The 24,759-nt window shown below is 38.5% G+C and overlaps 2 protein-coding genes across 4 annotated transcripts in view; one reads left to right on the top strand and one right to left on the bottom strand.

Moving 5' to 3' along the window:
* Positions 1 to 14,433, bottom strand: part of Cpeb3 (cytoplasmic polyadenylation element binding protein 3) — a 188,287-nt gene extending 173,854 nt beyond the window's left edge. Inside the window, exon 1 of one of the 2 annotated variants that reach the window (XM_071611094.1) lies at positions 14,376 to 14,433. The gene's annotated coding sequence lies outside the window, so the exon portion shown is untranslated. Of the gene's footprint in view, positions 1 to 14,145; positions 14,310 to 14,375 lie in introns of those variants that run through there. The other variant, XM_071611093.1, reaches the window with a different exon arrangement.
* Positions 14,434 to 14,560: 127 nt separating this feature from the next.
* Marchf5 (membrane associated ring-CH-type finger 5) overlaps positions 14,561 to 24,759 on the top strand; it is a 34,509-nt gene continuing 24,310 nt past the window's right edge. For both annotated transcript variants that reach the window (XM_071611096.1, XM_071611097.1), the window contains exon 1: positions 14,561 to 14,736. In XM_071611096.1, the coding sequence (XP_071467197.1) occupies positions 14,702 to 14,736 (35 nt within the window). In that variant the 5' untranslated portion in view covers positions 14,561 to 14,701. The remainder of the gene's footprint in view (positions 14,737 to 24,759) is intronic.

Genomic DNA, 24,759 nt, shown 5'->3' with positions numbered 1-24,759 from the left:
GATGGACTGGGAGCAAAACCTCAGGTGAGGCAATACTCTACATACTAAGGTAATGCCAGGATGGGGAAAAACAAAAACAAAAACAGAGGGGGAAATGTTGAGGGTGTAACTCAGTGGTAGAGGCATGTTTAGCATGCACAAGGTATTGGGTTCAATCTCAGCATTAAAAAAAAAAGTTTCATGCATTAACATCTAAAGTTCCAGCAACCGAGGGATAGGTACATCATCCAGAAGAGGTGAGAACTGGGAACACCACAGCATCTGCTATGGAGGATTACTCAGGTATTCTCATAACCAGTTTTTACTGTTTAATGTTTATCATGATGAGAGCATTTTACCGACATGTATTTTTGTTAAAATACTACAGTATTTTGTACAAATATGCTAATCACCATGCTAATTAATACTAAACACTAATTTATGGATCTGTGCCATAGTGTTTGACTTTCATTCAAGAGGCCCTGGGCAGTACAATCTTCAGTACTGCAAAACAAACATTTTCACCATGGAATATATTATTTTACTGTGGGTACATAGTATTTTCTTATTAAAAGTAGAGTTTTCATGTTCAAATATTTGGAAACATATTTCTTTTAAATACTGCTAGAAAAGTGACTAATAACATACAAAGAAGTTCCAGTCTCTATCCAGGTGGTGATTAAACTTGTTTCTTTTTTTTTTTTTATTTTAAAGAGAACCAGTCTCACTATGTTGCCCAGACTGGCCTTGAACTCTTGGGCTCAAGTGATCCTCCTGCCTCAGTCTCCTGAGTAACTAACTAGGATACAAGCATTTGTCACCAAAAGCAGCAATGCTTTTTTTGGGGGGGGGTACTGGGGATTGAACTCAGGGGTGCTTTCCCACTTAGCCACATTCCCAGCCCTTCTATTTTTAATCTAGAGACAGGGTCTTGCTAAGTTGCTCAAGGCCTTGCTAAATTGCTGAAGCTGGCTTTGAACTCATGATCCTCCCGCCTCAACCTCCCAAACTGCTAGGATTACAGGCATGTGCCACTGTGCCTGGCCCTTATCACTTTGGAAGAGCACTAGCAAATATTTGGTAGAATGTTCCTCAATTTTGGTTTATTTGATGTCTCCTCCTGATCAAATTCACATCATTTTTGGCAATAACACCACAGAAGTAATGTATCGTTTTTATTTTATTACATCAGAAGAAACATGATATAGATTTGTACCACTGTGGTGATTTAACTTTAATCACTTGATTAAGATAGTGTCTGCCAGACCCAGCTATGCAGGAGGCAGGAGATTGCACATTCAAGGACAGTCTCAGTAACTTAGCTAAGCCCTAAGCAACGTAGGAAGACACTGTCTCAAAATAAAAAGGGCTGAGGATATAGCTCAGTGGCAAAGTGCCCCGGGGCTTAATCCCCAGTATCACCACCACCATAATAATAATAATAATAATAATGTGTGTATATAGCATCTGCCAGATTTCTGCATCATAAAACAGTTATTTTTTGCATCTTAGAAATCTTGGGGGAGCTACATGATTACTACATAAATACTGTTTCTTAACATTCACCCACTAATTTTAGCATCCTTTAATGATTCTTACTTGTATCATTATTCCTGTGGTGTTTACAAATGTTGCTTTTCTATTATTATCAACCCTTCTATATTAGTTGGATCACTATTATAAAGATGAATTTTTCCTTCTTCCCTGACTTATCATTCTTGTCAGTATAGACCCATGGATTCATACCTATTCTATATCTTATAATCCATTACTATTATCATTTATTTTGTTACTCAAAATGTCCCTGATTTGCACCAGGCCCAGAGGCACACTCCTGCAATCCAGCGACTTAGGAGGCTGAGACAGGAGAACCACAAGATCAAGACCAGCCTCAGCAATTTATCAAGATCTTGTCTCAAAAAAATATAATAATAAATTAAAAGGACCAGGGATGCAGATCAGTGGTAAAGCACCCCTGGGCTCAATTTCCAATATCAAAAACAAACAAAACCCATTATCCCTGATTTGGCCATTGGAGTCCCTAATAAATTGGCTATTAGTCCTTTCAATGTAGCCCCATTGTTCTTTTTTATTTATTTATTTATTTTTATTTTTTTAGTTGTAGTTGGACACAATACCTTTATTCCATTCATTTATTTTTATGTGGTGCTGAGGATTGAACCCAGAACCCTGCCCGCGTGGCTAGGCAAGCGCTCTACTGATGAGCCATAATCCCAGCCACCACCACCCTCCCACCCATTGATCTTTGAACAGTTTCCTTTCTGGATTCAAAGATGTTCCAGGTTTAGATACTTTTCCTGCCACAATCTGAAAATCAGCAATTCTTCCAAAGAGCCCTGTTTCCCTCTATTGGAGATAGTACTAATTGTATTCATTGGTTCTGAATGCCTTAAACCTTTCATAAGAATTAGAAAGTATATGTATACACAAATATGTGTGCATCTATATATCTTATCTGTATCTATAAACTCACAAGCTTGTACTGTAATACTTCCAATTCCTATCAACACCACAGGGTTCATTCTAGCCTTAGAAATCAATCAATCTCAATACCTATCTATCTCTCTATGCGCCCCCACCCCCAGCTACAATATTCCCAGCCCTCTCTCTCTCTTTTTTTAATTCACCAAATATTTATTGAACACCCTCCATGGGCCAGGCTCTGTACTAGGCATTAGGGATACAGTAGCAAACAAAACAGATATATGTCTCATTCCTGCCTTCATGAAGTTTAGATTCTAAAAGGCAAATTCATGGATTATTTCTTTTTTTCTCTAAAATTGTTAAATTTATGCTTTCAACAGCTACACCAGAATTTAAATAGGTCACATAAGATTTTAAGCAGGCAAGTAACTTACCACAATTTCAGCTGTAGGGTCCCAGATTAGACATTACACCATCATAAAAGCCTAAAATTTCCAGGACTGGGATTGTGGCTCAGTGGTAGAGTGCTCACCTAGCATGCATGAGGCACTGGGTTCGATCCTCAGCACCACACAGAAATAAAATAAAGATATTGGGCTGGGGATGTGGCTCAAGTGGTAGCACGCTCCCCTAGCATGCATGTGGCTCGGGTTCAATCCTCAGCACCACATACAAACAAAGATGTTGTGTCCGCTGAAAACTAAAAAATAAATATTAAAATTCTCTCTCTCTCTAAAAAATAAAATAAAATTTAAAAAAAGATACTGTGTCCACCTAAACTAAAAAATAAATTTTTAAAAAAGCCTATAACTCCCTAAGTAGGGGGAAACTATTTCTGTTAAATATATAATCTCCCAATAAGGTGTGTCTTGGCCTATCAGTTTAATATATATATATATATTCTTTCTTCTATCAATCCATTCATCTAAAAGATAAAACATAAGAGTTATAAAAATAAAGGTAAACATTTGGCTGTAACAATAAAATTCTACTTCATATCTATCATATTGCCAAAAATTAACACCTATTAATTTGGGTGGTGGTAAAGCAAGGCCTCTCTTTCCTCACCTCTCATATGGAGCTATGGGGCATAGGTAAGAAGTTTCTAATCCCAAGCAGGTATTGAGAACAGACTGACATTTGCCTTTTTCTTTACACATCCATACATACCTTCAAGATGCAAATTCAAACCACACATGCAGAAGGAAGCCTGCCCAAACCACTGCAATGTGTAGCAACTTCTTTCCCCTTCAATGAGTTTCTAGGGAACTAATCTATAAAATTCTTCAAAAAGTATTTGTAGTCCTGTGACTGACTTGAAATAAATCTTTTATTTTATTATTTTTTTTTGGGGGGGGGGGGTTGCTGGTGATTTAACCCAGAGGCACTCAACCACTGAGCCATATCCCTAGCCCTTTTTTTTTTTTTTTTTTTTTTTTTGAGACAGGGCCTTGCTAAGTTGCTTAAGGACTCACTAAGTTGCTTAAGGACTCACTAAGTTGCTGAGGCTGGCTTTGAACTTGTGGGCCTCCTGCCTTGGCCTCCCAAGCCACCAGAATTACGGAAGTCTATCACTGTGCCTGGCAAAATAAATCATTTTTAATTATTAGCTACATATTTATACACCATTATCCCATAATATCTGGTATACCTGGATTCAAATTACAGCTATGCCATTTACTTTTCTTAAATTTTTTTTTCAGTTATAGATGGACACAATACCTTTATTTATTTATTTATTTTTATGTAGTGCTGAGGCTCAAACCCAGTGCCTCACATGTGTGAGGCAAGTGCTCTACCACTGAGCCAAAACCCAGGCCCCACTTTCTATGATTTCATTTTTCCAATTTCCACATCTATGAAATGGAAGACATATTCACCTACCTGATAACCTGATAAAGTTGTTGTTAGGCCTATAGATAATGTATGTCTGGAGCCCAGCATATGCCCATAACAGATATACAATTAGTACCAACAAGTGCCTGTTGAGGCACTTGTCATCTTTTTCAAGACTCAACTCACTCCCAGTAAAAGAACATAATGCCGCACACACAGCTGACTGCTCTTGATATTTTATTTATACTTCATCTTTCCAAAACAGATTAAAAGCAGGTAGAGTTTTTTTTTCTCCGACCTCTTGTACTGGGGATGGAACCTAGGGATACCCTACCACTGAACTACATCCCCAACCCTATTTTTAATTTTGAGACAGGATCTCACTAAATTGCCAAGGCTGGCCTTAAACTTGCAATCTTCCTGCCAGAGCCTCCTGAGTAGCTGGGATTACAGGCATGTACCACCATGCCCAGCTAAGGTAGGTATTAAAAAAATATTTGTTGAATGATTACAAGTCACAATTTCCAGTCAGCTGTTTTCTTCTTTTCCAAAATAAGTAAAACACCACAATATTGTGAGTTTTTAAGAAGTTTTTGAATCATCCTTCACTTGTACCAAGGACTTTTTCTATTTATTTATTTATTTATTATATTTTGCAGTAGTGGGGATTAAACCCAGTGTGCTCTACAACTGCACTATATCTCTAGTTCTTTTTATTTTTTGAAACAGGATCTCACTGAATTGCTGAGGCTGGCCTCAAATTTGCAATCCTCAACGTCTCAAGTAGCTGGTATTACAGGCGTGCACCACCACATGCAGCTTCTCATTTGTTTAATTACTAAGCTATATAATATTATATTACGTAGATGTTGTAAGTTGAATCAGTCTACAAGCAATGTTGTACCTAGTTTTAATGTTTTTTTCTTTTTGTATTTGGGTACTGAACCCAGGGACCACATCCCCAACCCTTTTTACTTTTTATTTTGAGACAGGTCTTGCTAAATTGTTAAGGCTAGCCTCGAACTTACAATCGTCTCGCTCAGTCTCCCAAATCGCTGGATAGGATTACAAGTGTGAGCCACCATGCCCAGCTGGTGTTATTTTTAAATAACTGCTTTATGGAAAAGTAATTCACATACCATATAACTCACTCATGATAGTATTTTTGTCACAATTCAATGGTTTTGAGTATATTCATATCATTATACAACCATCCATCACTACAATCAATTTTAGAACATTTTCATCCCAAAATAGAAACCCCACATACCTTGTCACCCCTATTCCATATGAATTCTAGGATCAGCTTGTCACTTTCTTTAAAGAAGATCAATGAAAATTTGAAAGTAACTGCACCGAATTTACAGATTAGTTTAGGGAGTATTATCATCTTAAAAATATTGTTTTCTGATGAACATAAGATTCTTTCCAATTATTTAGATCTTTAATTTATTACATGTTCCTTAGTTTTCAGATATGTTATGTACTGCTTTTGTTAAATTCTCCCCATCTCTGGTCAACCACTAATCTACTTTGTTTCTATAGTTTTACCTAGGAATTACAAAACATGTGATCTTCTACAATTCCCATCATTTAGCAATATGTTTTCAAAGTTCACAAATGTGGTGGTATCACATTTATTCCTTTTATTATTAACTAATAATCTGCTGTATGAACATATCACCCTTTTTAAATCTATTCATCAGTCAATGGACATTTGAGTTGTTTCCACTTTGGGGCTGTTATGAATAATGCTGCTATTAATATTCATGTACAAGTGTTTGGGTAGGCATGTTTTCAATTTTCTTAGTTATACATCTAGAGATGGAATGACTGGGCTAGATGGTAACTCTATATTTAACTTTTTTTTATAATGGAAATTGATTATTTCTGGACTCTTAATTCACTGATCCAAATTTCTAACCTTGGAGGGGAGGGGGCATGAGGACAGGAAAGATGGTGGAATGAGATGAACATCATTAACTTAGGTACATATATGACTGCATATATGGTACAACTCTACATTATGTACAACCAGAGAAATGAAAAGTTGTGTTCCACTTGTGTATGAATCAAAATGCATTCTGCTGTCATGTATAACTAATTAGAATAAATACATAAATTTATACCTGTATGCCACCACCACACTATCTAGATTACTGTAGCTTTGTAATTCATTTTATAAATCAGGAAGTGTAAATCCTTATACTTTGTTCTTTTACAAAATTTTTTTGGCTGTTCTGGATCATGTGAATTTCTGTATGAATTTTGTATTTTCTACAAAGAAGCTAGATGGGATTTTGGTAAAAATTGCCCTGAATTTCTGATGAGTATGAGATTCTTTCCAATTATTTAGATCTTCAATTTTTTTATAATGTTTCTTAGTTTTCAGATAGATTATATACTTTTTTGTTAAATTTATTCATTAATATTTTATCCCTTTTAATGTTTTCATAAATTAAGTTTCTCCTTACTTTCATTTCTGGATTATTTATTGCTAATGTACAGAAACACAACATTTCTGCATATTGACCTTATATCCTACAACCTTGCTGAACTTGTTTATTAGTTCTAATAGTTATTTGTGTTTTTTGTGAGTCCTTGGAATTTTCTAAATACTAGGTCATCAAGATAGCTTTACTTCTTCCATTCCAATGTGGAAGACTAATTTCTGTTCTTGCTTAATCGTCTTGGTTCCAGTACAAGGTTGAATAGAGGTTGCAAGAGCACACCTTGAGGGAATCATTCAGTCTTTAGGGGGAATCATTCAGTTTTTCACATGATATTGGCTATGGATTTTTCATAGATACACTTATCAGGTTAAAGAAAAAGACTAGAATTTCTAGTTGAGTGGTCTTTTTTATCTCCTTCTTATAAGAAACCTGAGATTGAAAATAATAGGTTAGAGCTGGTAGGGTGACACATGCCTATAATCCTAGTTACTCAGAAGGCTGAAGCAGGAGGATTTCAAGTTTGAGGCCAGACTGTGCAATTTAACAAAATCTTGCCTCAAAATAAAAAATAAAAAGGACTGGGACGTAGTTCAGTGGTAAAAATGAAATCCAGGTTCAGTCCCCAGTACTGAGAAAGCAAAGAAAGATTAGAAAACTTTTGACTTCAGCTTCTTAGAGCACAAAAATGTTTCAATATTTGATTTTTGAAAGATTCCCAAAATGTTTCTTGATTTTTCTTATTTTTCAGCAAATTCTATTCCTATTTGATTTCTCGCTAACTCACAATGGTTATAGTCTGTGTTCTTCTCTTCTCCCTTTGATAATCCACTTTCATTTTTCCTTCATAGTACACCAGTGCATGTCTATTTAGAGCACTTCATATTTCAGGTTCATTGCCACCTTCATTCTTTCCAGCAGGAAAAACTGCCATTGTGAGCAGGCACCACTGTTAATTTCTGTGAAGACTTGGGATCAACACAGTTTGGGGGTAATAGCAATCTTTGAAAGTCAAGTTCCAAGAGCAACAGTTATTAATCAATTTGCAGTTGAGAACCTCCCCAGGAGGGGTTAGGGATGGGGAAGCAATTGGATACATAAAAACAAAAGCTGAGGAGGTTGCTCAATAGTAGAGCGCATATAAGGTCCTGGGCCCAATCACCAGCACCAAACACACACACACACACAAAAAAAAAAAAAAAAAACAAGAGCCATCACCACCTAGATCATTAAGGAATCTAAAAATTTCAGGTTTAAAAATTTTAAATTCCCTGATCTAGTCAGGAGTATTGATGCACACCTATAATCCCAGCAACTCAGGAGGCAGAGGCAGGAGGATCACAAGTTCAAAGACAGCCTAAGCAATTTAATGAGGCCCTGTCTTAAAATAAAAAACAAAAAGGGCTGGGGATGTGGCTCACTGGTTAATCACCCCTGTGTTCAATCCCTGGTAACAACAACAACAAAAAATTCCCCAATCTATAAACGTTTGGCTAATAGATAATGTCTTTTCATGAGCGAACTATTTGTGTATCATTGGAGAAATGTCTATTCAGATCCTTTATCCATTTTTATTTATCTCTTAAAATTATTATTATGTTGCCTGTATATATGTATGGTACTGGGAATTGAACCCGGGCACCTTACCAATGAGCCACATCTCCCAAGTTCTTTTCATTTTTTGAAACAGGATCTTGCTAAATTGCTGATGGGCTCACTAAATTGTTGAGGTGGGCCTCAAACTTAGATCCTTCTGTATCAGCCTCCTGAGTAGCTGGAATTACAGGTGTGCACCTCCATATCTGGTCCACGTTTGTTTAAAATGGAAAATAATTTTGTATATATACATTTTCTCATATAATTGATACTCCAAGAACAAGCCACAGAAAGGGAAATATGACATGTTATTGTGATTTTTTTTCCTTGCCCTCTGACACACTGCTGCATATCCCAGGGAAACAAAACCTAGAGAGGAATCTAAGCAAGGATAAAGATAAGTAATGAATCTTCCACCACATTTAAGAGAATGCAAATTGGTCAATGATGACTATTTGTAAAATTATTTATCTTCTGCAAATATTTCCCCAATTAGAGTGTGTGTGTGTGTGCGTGTGTGTGTGTGTGTGTGTACATGCAGACAGAATTCTATCCTCTAGGATACAAATGAAGATGAATAGATTTCATTCTAAATAGACTTTTACACCATCCTCTGTAAGTGGCCAGTGAAGTCTCTAACTAGAATAAGAAAACAAAGCCAATTCAAAGTAATTCTATAGATGCTAAACCAGTAAAATACATATTAAGGATCAAAGTCTTCCCCAAAATGTCCTTAGTGTATCTAAGGATCTTCAAGAACTAATAGAGTAATAAAATAAACTTATGAAAATGCTTACAGACCATGGCCAAGTTAACTGAGACTAATGCAGGCCTAACTTTTCTATTTTCAATCCACCCTGCACAACATCTTTACTCTCAGTAATAATAATTAAGAGTTAACACCAACTGAGTTCCTAACCATATGTTTGGCCTTGTACTGAACAATTTGAATGAATTTTTTAATCTTTCCAGAAATCCAATAAGTTCTATAATCCTTCTCCTGGAGATGAGGATGTTCGTCCCAACATGCCAGCCCAAACGAGTTTCCTCTGAACTTCTACATCATTTTGTATACCATTGATTTGGCACTTTCTCATATGCTGCCATTTTATCATTATATAATATTTCATATGTATTTTTCTAAATACAAACATTTTTTAGGGTTCCTAAAGGGTAGTTACAATTTAATTTGATACTAAAGTACCCAAATCCATCATAAATTTTCTGAAAACATCTGCTGAAGGAATTAAGGAAGAACTTTCTATAGCCTGCAAAAAGTACTCAGCTTGAAGTTTATTACCAAATTTGGTCACTGATAATTCTCCTTGTAGGGTGCCTTAAATATGTTATAGTATTTCTGTATTGAATATCTTCAGGGCCCCTTTTGGTAGACAGTTCAAATCAAAGGTCCTGGAAGAATATTAAAGTAAAACTTTATTTTTTTTGTATTGGAGATTGAACCCAGATTGAACCTTACATATGAATGCTCTACTACTGGATTATACCCCCAGTACTTTTTATTTTATTTATTTTTTGGTAGGGTAGATGGAACTCAGGGGCACATGACCACTGAGTCATACCCCCAGCCCTATTTTGTATTTTATTTAGAGACAGTTTCTCACTGGGTTACTTAGCACCTCACCGTTACTGAGGCTGGCTTTGAACTCAAAATCCTCCTGTCTCAGCCTCCCCGGCCTCTGGGATCAAAGGCGTGCACCAAAGCACCCGGCTTTATTTTATTTTTGATATGGGGTCTCTCAGTATTTCCCAGGCTGGCCTTAAATATGCAATCCTTCCCTCAGCCTCTGTAGTAGCAGGATTACAGGCATGCAACACTGTACCCAATTGCTCAAATTCAATTCTACATAATTAATACTTTTTCCCTTGAATATCAGAAAAGTTATAATTCCAAATCTCTAGAGTCTTATTGGAAAATGCAGGTGTCATAGAAGATAAAGTTGACAGACAATATTGAAATTCAGGCTATATGTGTTACCTACCCATCTCAAATGCAAGGATTGATTTCATTTACTTCATTATCAATCATGATTTTTTTGCCTATACTAATAAAAATACAAAGTATAATAATAATTACTAGTTATGTTTATCAACTTCTTTTTATGTCCTCATAAGCATTTTATGTGAATCTAATTACTTTCAACAGCTTTATTAAGATGTAATTTTTGTCCTATAAAATTCACCCTTTATTTATTTAGCAGTACTGGGTATAGAAGACAGGAGTACTTTACCCCTGACTTATATCCCCATTGCTTTCTTTGCAGGGGTGGGTACTGGGACTTAATCCAGGAGTACTTTACCACTAATCTCTATCCCTAACCCTTTTTTGATACAGAGTCTCACTAAATTGTGAGGCTGGCCTCAAACTTGGTGATCCTCCTTCATCAGCCTCCCATGCCTTTGGGATTACAGGTATACACCATGCCCCCCAGCTTATTTTCATTCAGAGACAAGGTCTCACTATGTTGTCCAGGCTGGGCTCAAATTGTGTTTAAGTAATCCCTGCCTCAGCTTCCTGAGTAGCTGGGATTATTGGAGCCGGCCACTGAGCCTGACTTGCCCATCTTTAATGTATGATTCAATGGTTTGGGGGTTTATATTTACAAAGTCACCATCACCAAAAGTTTATTTTGCTTTATCTTAAATATGATATAATTTACCAAATTATGTAAACATCACCACTATCTAATTGTAGAACCTTTACATCATCCTAAAAGGAAATTCATTAACAGTCATTGCCCATTTCTCCCCAACCCATCCAGCCCTATAGAAGCACTAATCTGCTTTCTGTCTCTATGGATTTGCCTTTTTTTTTTTTTTTTTTTTTGTACTGGGAATTGAACCCATGGCTTCTCTACCATGAAGTTACACCCTCAGTAATTCTCACTTTTTTCCATATTTTAAAAATTGGTGCATTATAGTGGTATATATTGATGGGATTTGTTATTACATATTCAAACATATACACAATATAATGATATTGTTTGGCCAATATCACCCCACCTTCTAATTTTTTATTTGGAGATAGGACTTTGCCTAAATTGAGCAGGATAGCCTAGAATTTACAATCCTCCTGCCTCAGCCTCCCGAGTTGGTGGGATTACAGGCATAAATCTGGCTAGATTTACCTTTTTTTTTTTTTTTTTGTACCAGGGATTGAACTCAGAGGCACTCAATCATGAAGCCACATTCACACCCCTATTTTGTATTTTATTTAGAAACAGAGCCTCACCGAGTTGCTTAGTACCTCGCTTTTACTGAGGCTGGCTTTGAACTCTGGATCCTCCTACCTCAGCCTCCCAAGCCACCATGACCAGCTAGATTTGCCTATTTTTGACATTTTGTACAAATGGAATCAGACAATATGTCTTATTTGTGGCTAAATCCTTTCTCTTAGCATAATGTTTTTCAAGTTTGTTTGTTTGTTTTTTGGTTATAGAATGCATCAGAACTTCATTACTTGTTATTGTCTAAACAATATTATATTATATTGCTACACTACATGCAGCTTATCCATTTATCAGTTGATGGATTTGAATTTTCATATCTTGGATGTCAGGAATAATGATGCCATGAACATTCACAAATAAATCTTTGTGTAGATATATGTTTTCATTTCTCCTGGGAGATCTTTAGACATGAAATTACTATGTCAGAGCTGATCACTCTTATTATTATTTTTTGAAGTGCCATGGATTCCAAAGGCCTCAGACAAGCTAGGTAAGTGAGTACCACTTATCTACACTTATCAACCACTTATCTACATCCCCAGTCCTTTAAAAATATACCTATGCACATGCACATATATGTATATATAATTTCTCCCTAGATTGCCCAGGCTGGCCATCAACTTGTGATCTTCCTGCCTCCCTCCCAAGTAGCTGGGATTACAGGCATGAACCAACTGACAGGGGCTAATTTTCATGTCTTGGATGTTAGGAATAATGATGCCATGAACATCTTGGTTATAGCATAATGTTTTTCAAGTTTGTTTGTTTGTTATAGAATGCATCAGAACTTCATTCCTTGTTATTGTCTAAACAATATTATATTATATTGCTATACTACATGCATCTTATCCATTTATCAGTTGATGGATTTGAATTTTCATGTCTTGGATGTGAATAACAGAATTGGGGGGGGGGGATGCTGGGGAAAGCAAATCCAGGGCTTTATATATGCTAGCCAAGTACTCTACCGCTCAGCTACACCCTCAACACCCTATAACAGATTTTTTTTTTCTACTTCAAAGAGTTTTTGAAATAGCTGGGGAAACTGACTTTTCATAAAAAATGCAAATATAAAATTCATTTTTGGTATAATAAGGCCAATCTGCACAAGGCTTTCTATTAGCATAATTATATTGTATTTTCTAATGTAGGGTCAAATAGAAATTTTGGGATGAAATTCCTTTTAGTGTAAATCATAAAGCTAAATGGAGTCTGCACTAGTCTAATCAATGCACTAGGTTAAATTCTGTTTTTAAGTCAGATGTCTATATACAAATCCTTATGGCTGACAACTGCTTAAGAGATAAACACAGCAGAGGAGGGCTTACACACAACAAGGAACAAAAAGAAAATAAGAATCTAAAATATTAGGTGGACGCAGTGGTGTATACCTGTAACCCTAGCTACTTGGGAGACTGAGGCAGGAGGATTAAATGTTCCAGCCAGCCTAGGCAACTTAGACTCTGTATCAAATAAGAAAATGGAAAAAAAGAAAAAGGAGAAGGAGGAAAAAATGAGAAAGAAAAAAAATTTAAATATTATATATCCTGATTAAACACTTATTTTAATATTTAAATATTATATATCCTGATTAAACACTTATTTTCCTTCTCTAGGGTGGGCTTGAGAAAAAGATGAATATTAATTATAATACCCCAAACTCATAAAAGCAAAGAAATTGGGGAACAAATAAACTTCTAGTCATATGTTATTTATTTATTTATTCTGGCAATGTACACTCTACTGCAAATATATTCAGAGAGCAAACCTCGAACACTTTTTAAGACCTGATTATAAAATTCTACATTAAATAAGAACGTGAAAAACACATTTTCATTTGAAGAAAAAGCCAACATCTTGCAGCAAAAATTAGGCATAATCAAGGCAGAAGCTACGAAACGTCCTACCAATCACACCACTAAAGAACGCTACAGGTAGCCCAAAATACGCATTCGCTTCAGTCAACTGCTCCTCCCCTCCCACCAAAGCTATTCCTAGAACGTCAGAGAATAGCCCATCCAGTGATTTGTGACTTCTCTCTTTTTATCCCCTCCCCGCCATCCACCTGCTTGGAGGTGTCAAGGAGACAAGAAATGGTTAACAGTGACCAGCAGCAGAAAGAGAAACAAACATCCCTGACAACCCACAGCTGAGTAAGCAAGCGCTGTTTATTCACGAACGTGTTCCATTTGGAGACCGTCGGCGAGCCCTTGAAAGCTCATTGAAGGCGCATTTGAGAAGGCTCCTAGAGGAGAGAATCGTCTTTTCTCCCCCCACCCTCCAAACACACCGACGCTCGGGTGGAAACGGTCGGGTGGCTACAGCCCCGACCCACCGCCCCCTTGGGAATAACCTCACGCACTGAAGCATCCGACCCCTTGCGGGGGTTGTGTAACTCCCCCCAAACCGGCTCTGACGTGGGAGAGGCTGGCTCCAGAGCGGGGGGCTTCCCCCCGCCGCCCCGGCCGGCCCCGACGCCACAACCGGGACTGAGGACCTTGACGAGAAATGGCCCTTCAGCCCATTCCCCTCACCTGGCTCCGTCCCACCTGAGGGCGAGAGCTGAGGGGAAAAAGGCAGGGAGGGCTGACCTTGTTGCTACTGACAGTGGAACGGCACATCCTGCTGCTTCCCGGAAAGCGGCCCGAAGGACATTTTTCCCCCTGGAGGAAGGAAACGGGAGGGCGCCGGCCGGGCGGCGGCGGTGGTCCGGGCGGGCTGTGCAGCCTCTAGCGGGGACGGTCCGAGGACTACATCTCCCAGGCTGCTCTGGGCCGACCTGCGTCGTGACCCCGGCGCGCACGGAGGCGGCGACTCTTACCTCACAGAGGTAGCTCCTCCGCCGGCAGCAACTCGGCGCCCGCGGTCCATGGACCGGAACCCCGGGCCGACGGGCAGGAACTCGGGCCGCGATCGCCGCCTCCCCGCCCCAGGCTCCTCCTCCTCGCTGCCCACCACCTCCTCCGGACGCCCGCTGGCCGCGCGCCGCTGCCGCCGGCCTCGCGGAGCCGCCCCGGGAGGCTGGGTGGCGGGTCCGTGGCTGCCGCGGGACTGAGGCCTACTCCGCCGCCTCTCAGTGCTATTGTCCCTGGGCCGGGCACCAACCGGGTCCGCTGGGGAGCGCCAAGTGCGCCGGCTCCGCGGAAGATGCCGGACCAAGCCTTACAGCAGATGCTGGACAGGTACGGGGTGCTTTGGGGGGCGGACGGGGCCCGCGACCCTCGCTCTGACCCCACTGGCGCCGGGCCTCGAGGCTCTTGGTGAGTTGAGCCCGGTGTACGGGGAAGAGTTCCACGGCTGGGGGGGCGGTGAGGGGCCCAGAAAGTTTGGAGTCTGCACTTGCGGGAGGCCAGAGTAAGAGGCCTGGGTCATAGATTTAGAAACTAAGTTAAAGAGTGGCTTCTAGTTTTGTTGGAATACCGTTTTGAAACGAAAGGTGCTGGTGTAAACCCATAGAATTAGTTTCTTTTTCTTAAACCATCTCCACCCCCTGCAACTGTGTTGTAAAGTGTTTGTCAGCGGTCCCTGGGAAGAAGAACCAGATTATCGTTCTGGGGAGTGAGCCCCTTATCATTTTAAGCCTCTTTTCAAAAACCAAGGATAAGCATTCTTTTGGAAAGCCTGATAGGCTGATTTCACTCCTCCCTCCCTCCCCCATCCCATCCCATCCCCACCCCCAAACTAAGGTCAGAGTATCCGCAAGGGAGTCTTAACGGTCATACCAGAGTAGAGGTTATGGAAAACAGCCACATGAGTCCAACACCAAACACTTAGCACACTTGATGATCGTTGAGTTCTCTGAGAAAGTTTCAGCTTTTACCGGGGCCAGTGTCCCATTCCTGGGGGGCTCCAATCAGTAAAAACTGCTTGGTGAAGTCGGCTGCACCGCCCTCTGCTGTTCAAATTCTGGGTTCTACCAGAGTTTTTGGAGACTAAATCCAGTTTTTCTCCTAGCCAAGTCTTGCTTCCTGTCGCGCGGCCCAATTGAACAAGCCAATTCATAATGTTTGTGGTTGCTTACAGAGCTCAGTGGACATCACTGGCCACCTTGTTCATCAGGTGGTACAGCTTTTTTGTGCTGAGTAAAGGTCCAACTATAAGGTGTTGGATGAAGATCCTCCCTTAATTGAGATTATACCCTGTTAAACGTTGTTTGGGTCTGCCACACCCAGAACAAAAATCACCAAGAGTAATGCACCTCCCAGAGTGACAGGCATTTCCTTTGGAGCTTAGAATTTTGAGACACCTAAGTTGATAGAAATTATGTCACTGATTTTTTTAGTTGGGATGACTGGTAATTGTGCAGCCCTTGTTTTAGATCAACATTCCAACAGTTGTTCTGTGCACCACTTTTGTTATAATGCAAAACTTATTAGTTGTTATTTTAAATCTTAAAAGAGACCTGCTGAACAGTATTCAGCAGGTAATCAGGAAGTTGGGGTTTTTTTATATTTATTTTTTAGTTGTAGGTGGACACCCTATATCTTTGTTTCAGTTTGATTTGGTACTGAGAATCCAACCCAGTGCCTCACGTGCACTAGGCGAGCGCTCTACCACTGAGCCACAACCCCAGCCCCATTCAGGAAGTTTTTGTTGGATGAATTTTTATGTCATGTTTTCCCTTCATTGTAATTTAGCACACTAAATTATGGCATACTAAAATATGCCAGAGGCTGTCTCCTGCCTCAGCCAGTTCCATCAAATGAGACCCTGGTCTGGTGCAGGATATTTTGTAATGAATTTTTTTTTCCTCCAAGAATCCTTTCATTTTTACTTTCATGTGGTAACTTTTAAAAAAATTCTTATATCCAAAAGCTGTCCTTGCTTTTCATACAATTTTTACAGATTTCCATAAAAGTAAAAAGTCAAGTAGTGCTAATGAAGCATTTCAAACTTCACAGTAACAGAAATTCTGACTGCCATGAAGCAGGTGACTGTAATACTTACCCTCACATTTTTGCCTTTTTGGCATACAATAAGGTAGTTCTGGTTTTTTTTTTTTTTTTTTTTTTTTGCACTGCTGGGGGTTGAACTCAGGGACTTCCACATCCTAGGCAAGTGCTCTACCACTGAGCTACATTCCCTGCCCTAAAGGTAGATTCTTACTTAACATGACTTTAGAAGATGTATTGCCTAGTCAAGTAGTTTGCAACCTAATTCTACATTAGAATCACCTGAGGAACATTTGAAATCATGGATCGATGCTTGGACCCTGTCCAAGACCAATGAGATCACAAATTTCTGGAGTATAGGGCCAAGGCATCTGTATTTTCAGAGGCCTTCTAGATGTTTCTGATGTGTGTGAAAACAATTGTCCTAAATCCTAAGGGATAATTTCACAATATAAGGTAGTATTATTTAGTGAAACTAGCTTGTAATTTTGTCACTTGCTAACTATTTGAATAGATTGGATTTTGTATTCTGAGGCTTCATAGCTAATTTGTAAAATGGAAATATCCTTTCCCATAGGATTGTGTTTAAGAAGACCAAGCATCCTTATAAAACACTATTCATATATGTTAGGCAGACAGAAAATACTTATGACTACCGTAACCAGTGTGGCAATTTCCCCCCATCTCCTTCATATTTACTATCATCTTAGTCTGCACTGGCCCTACATAAAAATCGAACTCAAAGATACTCAACTTGCCTCTTTTGAGGAAAGCTGATAGGCCCAACAGACCAAAATACATCAGCCTGCTAGGGCCCAGAATTCTTTTTATGAATTTAGCTTCTCCCCATCTTGATCATTAAGTGTCTTTTTTTCTTTTATTTTTTACTTTCTTCTTTCCAAATCCACTTGTTTATCAAACTTTATAAATTCTTGTGGTGAACAATTGTTTGAGAATAGTTGGAAAGGAAGTGATTTTTCTAGAGCCATGAAAAATTTGGGGCTCACAAATACCACCCTGAAATTGTAACCACCCATGAGCTTAAACCCTTAGTATCAGACCCTTGGAAACTTGGTCAGCTGAAGTATATTATATGTTGCTTTATCACCACCTATGTTCTCATTTTTCTCTTAAATTTCAATTAAATGTATAAAGACAAATACAAGGAATATTGTTTTAAAAAAAAAAAAAAAAAAAATCCTGTAGGAGTGGATCTCAGATTTGAAGTCTGGGCCTGCTTAGAGATATTTCCGGGAACTGGACTTTTGCTTCCCCCATCTCACAATAAGCCATCAAGAATTTGTTGAGGGGCTGGGGATGTGGCTCAAGCGGTAGCGCGCTCTCCTGGCATGCGTGCGGCCCGGGTTCGATCCTCAGCACCACATACAAAGATGTTGTGTCCGACGAAAACTGAAAAATAAATATTAAAAAATTCTCTCTCTCTCTCTTAAAAAAAAAAAAAAGAATTTGTTGAGGTTGTTTTGTATCACTTACTTGCTTTTAACAAATAACGCCAGGAATGTATCTAGAGTGTCCCTAGAACATTCAGATAGGAGAAAGAGCGGGGGAGTATGGTCTACTCCCACAATGGCAGAGTGAATAAAAATCCTCACTCTTTGAGCATATTATTTTCCACAGATGTATATTCCATTAGAGGCCAGGAACACTATATTGATGGAAGCGTGTTAAATCTTTTTTTTGCTTTATATAGGTAACTGTGTCTTAGTTTCCATTAGAACAACTTCACATTCTCTTTGTTAGGTGACATTTTTTTTCCTCATCATATCACCATCTCATTTTGACAATTACAGACCAATACCTGGAATTGAAAACCATTAGTTCATTATATTTACTTCCATCTATGAGTAAAAAGTAGAAACATTACCTATAAAAACTCCATTGACCACTATCCCTATTCTCAAATCTTCTCAACCCCACTCTAATATCATAAAGTCAATTTTTATTCTCCAGTCTTCTGTTTAATACTTTTGTATGTAAAAGTATTAGCATGCCATTTTTTTCCCTTAATCCATTTCCCTGTTAAGACATTTAGGTTATTGTTTCATCTTATCTCTGTATAATTTGACTTTCATTTCCCTTTCCTGTCCTTAGCTGTCCTAATGTATCCTAAAGGTCACCAATAATTTCTTAAATCAGTATAGTGAAGATTTTTTATTTGTCCTCACATCCTTGACATGTATGTAATAGAAATGAAGCTGGTAGCACCTCCTCCCCATTCCCCTGTCCCAGTACTGGATATTGAACTCAGGGGCACTCAAATACTGAGCTACATCCCCAACTGTTTTTATTTTTGAGAATGGGTTTCATTGAGTTGTCTAGGCTGGCCTCAAACTTGTGATCCTCCTGCCTTGGCCTCTTAAGTAGCTAGGTTTGCGGGCATGCTTCATCATGGCTGGCTTCCTTTTACTTCTTGAAACTATGTTTTATTATACCATTCTGTTTCTTTTGTTTTTTCTTCTTGTCTCACCTTTTCTTTAATTAAGTGTGGCTCAGTCCTTTGCATTTATCTTTCTGAAAAGGTTTACTATCTTGCTTCTATCTCTATTTGAGTGAGCTCTCAGATCTATCTTTATTTCTGACCTCTTTCCTTCATTCCACTCAGTACCTCATTTCTAGCTACCCAGTGGACATTTCTGTTATATAGTACAGTATTACCATTTATCTAAAACAAACTGATTCTTCCCCAACTTTTACTTACCTTTACTTCTCAATTTTTAACCTTTGATATGGCCATTCTTCTAGTTCACCAGCTGTAAAACCTAAGCCTGTTTTGTTTTTTTGGGTTTTTTTCTTTCTTCTTCTTTCCAAATTTACTCACTTATCAAATAGTGTAGGTTCCCCACCCCACCACCCTGGCACCAGTTTTTCTCTTTGTTCACTTTGGCTTAGTAGCACCACAATTGGCCAAGACATGATTATCATCCTATTTCCATACTTGAAAATCTACCAGTCTCTGTCACTGATAAGAACAGAACTCTAAACTTTCAAAAGCCTAATGTATCCTTGCATTTTCATTGTTGCCTGAATTTATCCTGCTGTTTCATCTCAGTTTTGCTTTGGATGCCTTCTTCCCTCTTAATACCTGGCCATTTCTTACCACATCTTTAGAATTTAGCTCAAATCATCACATTGAATTTTTATGTCAGCTACCCCATTTAGAGTTACTAATAATGTGTGTCCATAGAACCATTATTCATTTATTATAGTATGTCATTATATATGTACATGTGGGTACCACCACCCTCCCACCCCCAATGCTGGGGATTGAACCTGGAGCCTTGTGCATGCTAGGCAAGTGTTCTGCCACAGAATCACATCCCCAGGCCTTATTTATTTTTTCACATCACATGTCTTAAAGCATTCCACACACAACATACCCTCTACCACCATTTCCACATGTGTTTAATTGGAAATTCTTTTGAGAACAGAAACTGCTTATATTTCTTATCCTATTTCACCACACAAACTTAGTATATATGAGACATTCTTTTTTGGGGGAGGGGGTTGCTGAGGATTGAACACAAGGGGCACTCAACCACTGAGCCATATTCCCATCCCTATTTTGTATTCTATTTAGAGACAGGGTCTTGCTGAGTTGCTTAATGCCTTGCAGTTGCTGAGGCTGGCTGCCTCAGCTTCCAGAGCCACTGGGATTACAGGAGTGTGCCACCGCACCCAGCCATAGGAGACATTCTTTTGAATCACAGCATGTTTTTTCTTTTACCTCTCCATGTCCATCTCATTCTCTTTCCTTCTCAGGACTTGGTATTGAACCCAAAGCATTCTGCTTCTGAGCTACATCCCTATGTCCTTTTTAGAATTTTATTTTAGAACAAGGTCTTGCTAGATTGTTCAGGCTGGACTTGAACTTGCAATCATGCCCCAGCCTCTTGAGTCATTGGGATTGAAAGGGTACACCCAGCTCTTTCTATTCTTTATGACATTATCAGTGCTTAGAATAATCTTGTAGAAGCAACTTTTTTAAAAAATCATCTAATTTTCTCAAAACCTTCTGTATTTTCTTATTATTTTATTAAGTTCAAATTCTTTAGCCTGATCTTTAGGATCTCCCACTATCTCATCATTATTCACACTTATTTATCATACTCCCTTTTATGTTTAAGATATTCAGCCAGGCATGGTGGCACATGTCTGTAATCCTAGCAACTTGGGAGACTGAGGCAGGAGGATTGCAAGTTTAAGGCTAGCTTTAGCAATTTAGCAAGACCCTGTCTAAAAATAAAAGGACTGGGGATGTAGCTTGGTGATAATTGCCCCTAGGTCCAATCTCCCTGAGCACACGGCTAGCATTGACTACCTTTAAATGCCTTTCTTCTCTTTATGAAGACTTATAAGTCTTTTGCCCAAGCCAACTGGTTTGCTCACTTTTCTTCAAACACATGGTGTTCTTTTGGGCATCTTATTTCAAAGTTCTACCCATTCTTCAAAGAACCTTATTTATAAAGGTTCTACCTTATAAAGTTTTTCTGACCATTTCAGCCAGAATACTTTCCCCTGTTCTCCAGAATTATGTAGCAATTCCTCTCCGGTGCCTTCTAATTCTACATGCCACAGTTCACATAGAAGTTGATAATATTTACATGGCACATCGGAGTAAACTGGAAGGAATTTGGATTTCTGAAGGAAACTCCATATGGCTGCTTAAAAGTACCCTGGCAAAAATGAAACACATAATTTCTTGAACTAGGTATAATATTCTAAGAAATGGAAATTTTTTTCTCAGGATACACATATGGCAGCATGGTACAATTAAAAAAAAAAAAAAAAAAACAAAAACAGTGTTTTGGAGGCCTAGGGTTGGATCCATGCCTCTCTGTTTACTGTGTTGCCTTGAACAGATCCCTTAACTTTTTTAGGCTTTTGCTTCCTTCTTTAAGATAGAACTAGTTGTGTTTTCAGAGTTGTGAAGATCACAAATAAAGGGTACACATGAATATACACACAACAAGTTATTGCTTTCATTGTGATATATTTTCCTTCAGCTTTGCACTTTGGTAATGTGTCATGATTGTGGTTCTATTTCTTTGATAGATTCAGAGTCTTTAACTTTCATTCTACTTAGACAAATAACATGGAAGGGATTTTTCGTCTACAGTATAATTTCCTGCTCCAGAATACATGGGATGTGAATTTTTTAATCCTGAGTAAGACAAACAATGTGCAATGTTTTCCATTGTTGAATAGGGCCTTCTTTGCATTATCCAGAGTGCACATCTCTAAGTCTGTTCTGAATTAAGGACTGCTAGTTTTCTTTCCCTAAAGGAATCATGCAAGTACATTGTTATAACACCATATATAATGTAACAGAAACAATTTCAAGCTTGTTCCTCTCTCCTGTATTCTAGAATTTATTATGCTACACTCCAGTTTATCACAGTGATTTCTGGGGCAGGAGCCTGTGATTTTCCAAATCTTTCTAATAATCCAAAATAAACACTTGTAATTTGAGTCTGCAGAGATAAGGCATTCCTGCCAGCTGTTTTTTAGATGATCATACTTGTTTTTCTTAGTTAATTTATTTGCCTGTAAAGAGCTGTTTTATTAATAGTTTTATTTATTAATAATCCCAAGCATTTTTCTTTATACTTTAAAAAAAATAATGATTAACTTCATCAGATAAACTAGTTGAGTCACAAATGAACCCTATGAAGTAAGATTGTCTTTGTTATTTATTTATCTTTTTCCTACTGGTTGGTAATATCTAGCTTGCTTTTTTTGCACATGGTACTGGGGATTTAACCCAGGAGTGCACTAACACTGTGTTACACCTCCAGCCCTTTTTTTTTTTTTTCCTCTTTCAAGACAAGGTCTCACTAAATATCTGAGGTTTTACAAACCTTGTATGTATCTCAAATTTATAATCCTCCTGCCTCAACCTCTGGAGGAACTGGGATTACAGGTATGGGCTGCCTGTAATATCTGTGGGGCTGTAGTATCTGAATTAATAAAACCTTTCTGCTCCAACAACATTGGTCCATGAACATATGCTTATTTCCATCTCTAATCTTGTATATTGCTGTTTTTCTTACTTAAGTATCCTTTTTCTTTCCAATCAGCTTGTATGCTCATCTGTGGTTATCTACTTTACATGAGATTCATGAGACTTAAATGGTTTTATCCTATATTTCTTACTCTCATCACATTTTTGTATTACTTATGATTTCTAATGCCTTTTCTAAGCATTTAATGTTTTATGTGGTGGATTTGTTTGATCCTTGTATGCACATTTTTTTCTTAACTAGGCTATAAGTTTTGTAAATATTGTTTCTTGTGGCAACAGATACTCAAGTTGATTAGAAATTAAATAACCTTAGATTTAAGGTGACCAAGCTGTATACATTCCTTAAACATATATAAACTTTACTATTCAGAGGGATTATAGCCAGGCTCAGTGGCACATGCCTATAATCCCAGCTATTCAGGAGTCTGAGGCAGGATGATTACAAATTCAAGGCCAGCTTCAAAATTTAGCAAGACACTGTCTCAAAAAAGAAGGAAAGAACTGGGGATGTATGATGTAGCGAAGTGGTAGAATGCCACTGGGCTGAATCCCCAGGACCAAAATATAAAAGGATGACAGGTTTTACATACACATTAGTGATATTTGCAATATCAGTAAGCCTATACATTTATTCTAAAGATGTTTTGCTTGTTTATCTTTTTTCAGTACTCAGACCAAACCCAGGGCCTGGCATATGCTAAGCAAGTGCTCTATCACTGAGCTACACCCCAGCCCTTTATTTTTTTAATATTAAGGCTATATCTTGAGGCTATACTGGACTCGAATTTAGATTCCTCCTACCTCAGCCTCTGCAGCAGCTGGAATTACAGGTGTGTGCCACCGTGTCCAGCAGGGATAATGTTCTTTAGATATGTCTCATTTAGTTGGATTTATTGGGGTTTTTATTTTTATGTATTTGTTTTGTTTTGTTTGTACTGGGGATTGAACCCAGGGGCCCCACCACTGAGCTATATCCCTCAGTCCCATTTTTTGTTTTATTTATTTGGTACCAGGGAATGAACCCAGTGCTGCTTAACCACTGAGTCACGTCCCCAGACCCTGACAGGGTCTCACCAAGTTGCTTAGGACCTTGCAGAGTTGCTGAGGCTGGCTTTGAACTTTTGGTTCTCCAGTCTCAGCTTCCTGAGCCATTGGGATCATAGGCATGCACCACCTGGCCTAGCCCATTTTTTATTTTGAGACAGAATCTCGCTAAATTGCTAATGCTGGCCTCAAACTTGCCATCTTCCTGCCTCAGTCTCCTGAGTCAGTGGAATTACAGGTATGTGCCACTGTGCCCAGTTATTTTCTTATCTTCATACAATAATAGTGATTTGTTCTTTGATCTCTAAGCTAATCATGATACTTCGTATATCTTCCTTTACTCCACTGTGCTCCAACTTGGTGGACGGCATGGTGTGGGAGTAAATGGTGTATTTATCAGCAATCAGAGGGCATTTAGAAGAGCAAGTGAAAGAAAGAAGAATGAAAAAAATACATTGAAAGAGTTTGAATTAATATCTTAAGTAATGTTAGGTGAGGCATGTTGAAAAATTGGGAGATAACAAAAAATCCAGGATTTTTTCCACTGAATACCAAGTTGCCAAGTAGAGTGGTAAGAAAATTGCATCCATAAATTCTAGGCATAGATGTAAAGTTGACATGATCATTGCCATCATAATCAATGTTATTGCCAGTGTATTTGGAGATTATATATATGCTAGGTAATTTTTTTTTCCTGTACCAGAGAGCAAACCCAGAGGCATTAATCACCTAGTCACATTCCCATCCCTTTTTATTTTTTGAGCAGGATCTCACTAAGTTGCTAAGGGCCTCACTAAGTTGCTGAGGCTAGTCTTGAACTTGTTGTGATTCTCCTGCCTTAGCCTCCCAATTGCTGGGATTACAGCCATGCACCACTATACTTGTGTGCCAGATAATTCTTAAGCAGTTTCTTTAGCATATATTTAGTTCTTTAAAGTAGGGGACCTTAAAATAAAAACCTTTTGGGGAAGGGGGGGTATGGTACTAGGGTTGGACACAGGTATGCTCTACTGCTGAGGTACATCCCCAGCCCTTTTTATTTTTATTACTTATTTTGAAATAGGGTTTTAGTAAGTTGCTGAAGCTGGCCTTGAATTTGTAATCTTCCTGCCTCCGCCTCCAGAGTTGCTAGGATTATAGACATACTCCACTGCACCCAGCAAAATCAAACCATTTTTATGCTGAAAACTCCTTTGGCAGTCTGATTGAGCCTATGGGTTCCTTCT

This window comes from Marmota flaviventris, chromosome 4 (genome assembly GCF_047511675.1).
Source record: "Marmota flaviventris isolate mMarFla1 chromosome 4, mMarFla1.hap1, whole genome shotgun sequence".
NCBI lineage: Eukaryota > Metazoa > Chordata > Mammalia > Rodentia > Sciuridae > Marmota > Marmota flaviventris.
This window is presented reverse-complemented; position numbering and strand designations above follow the sequence as displayed.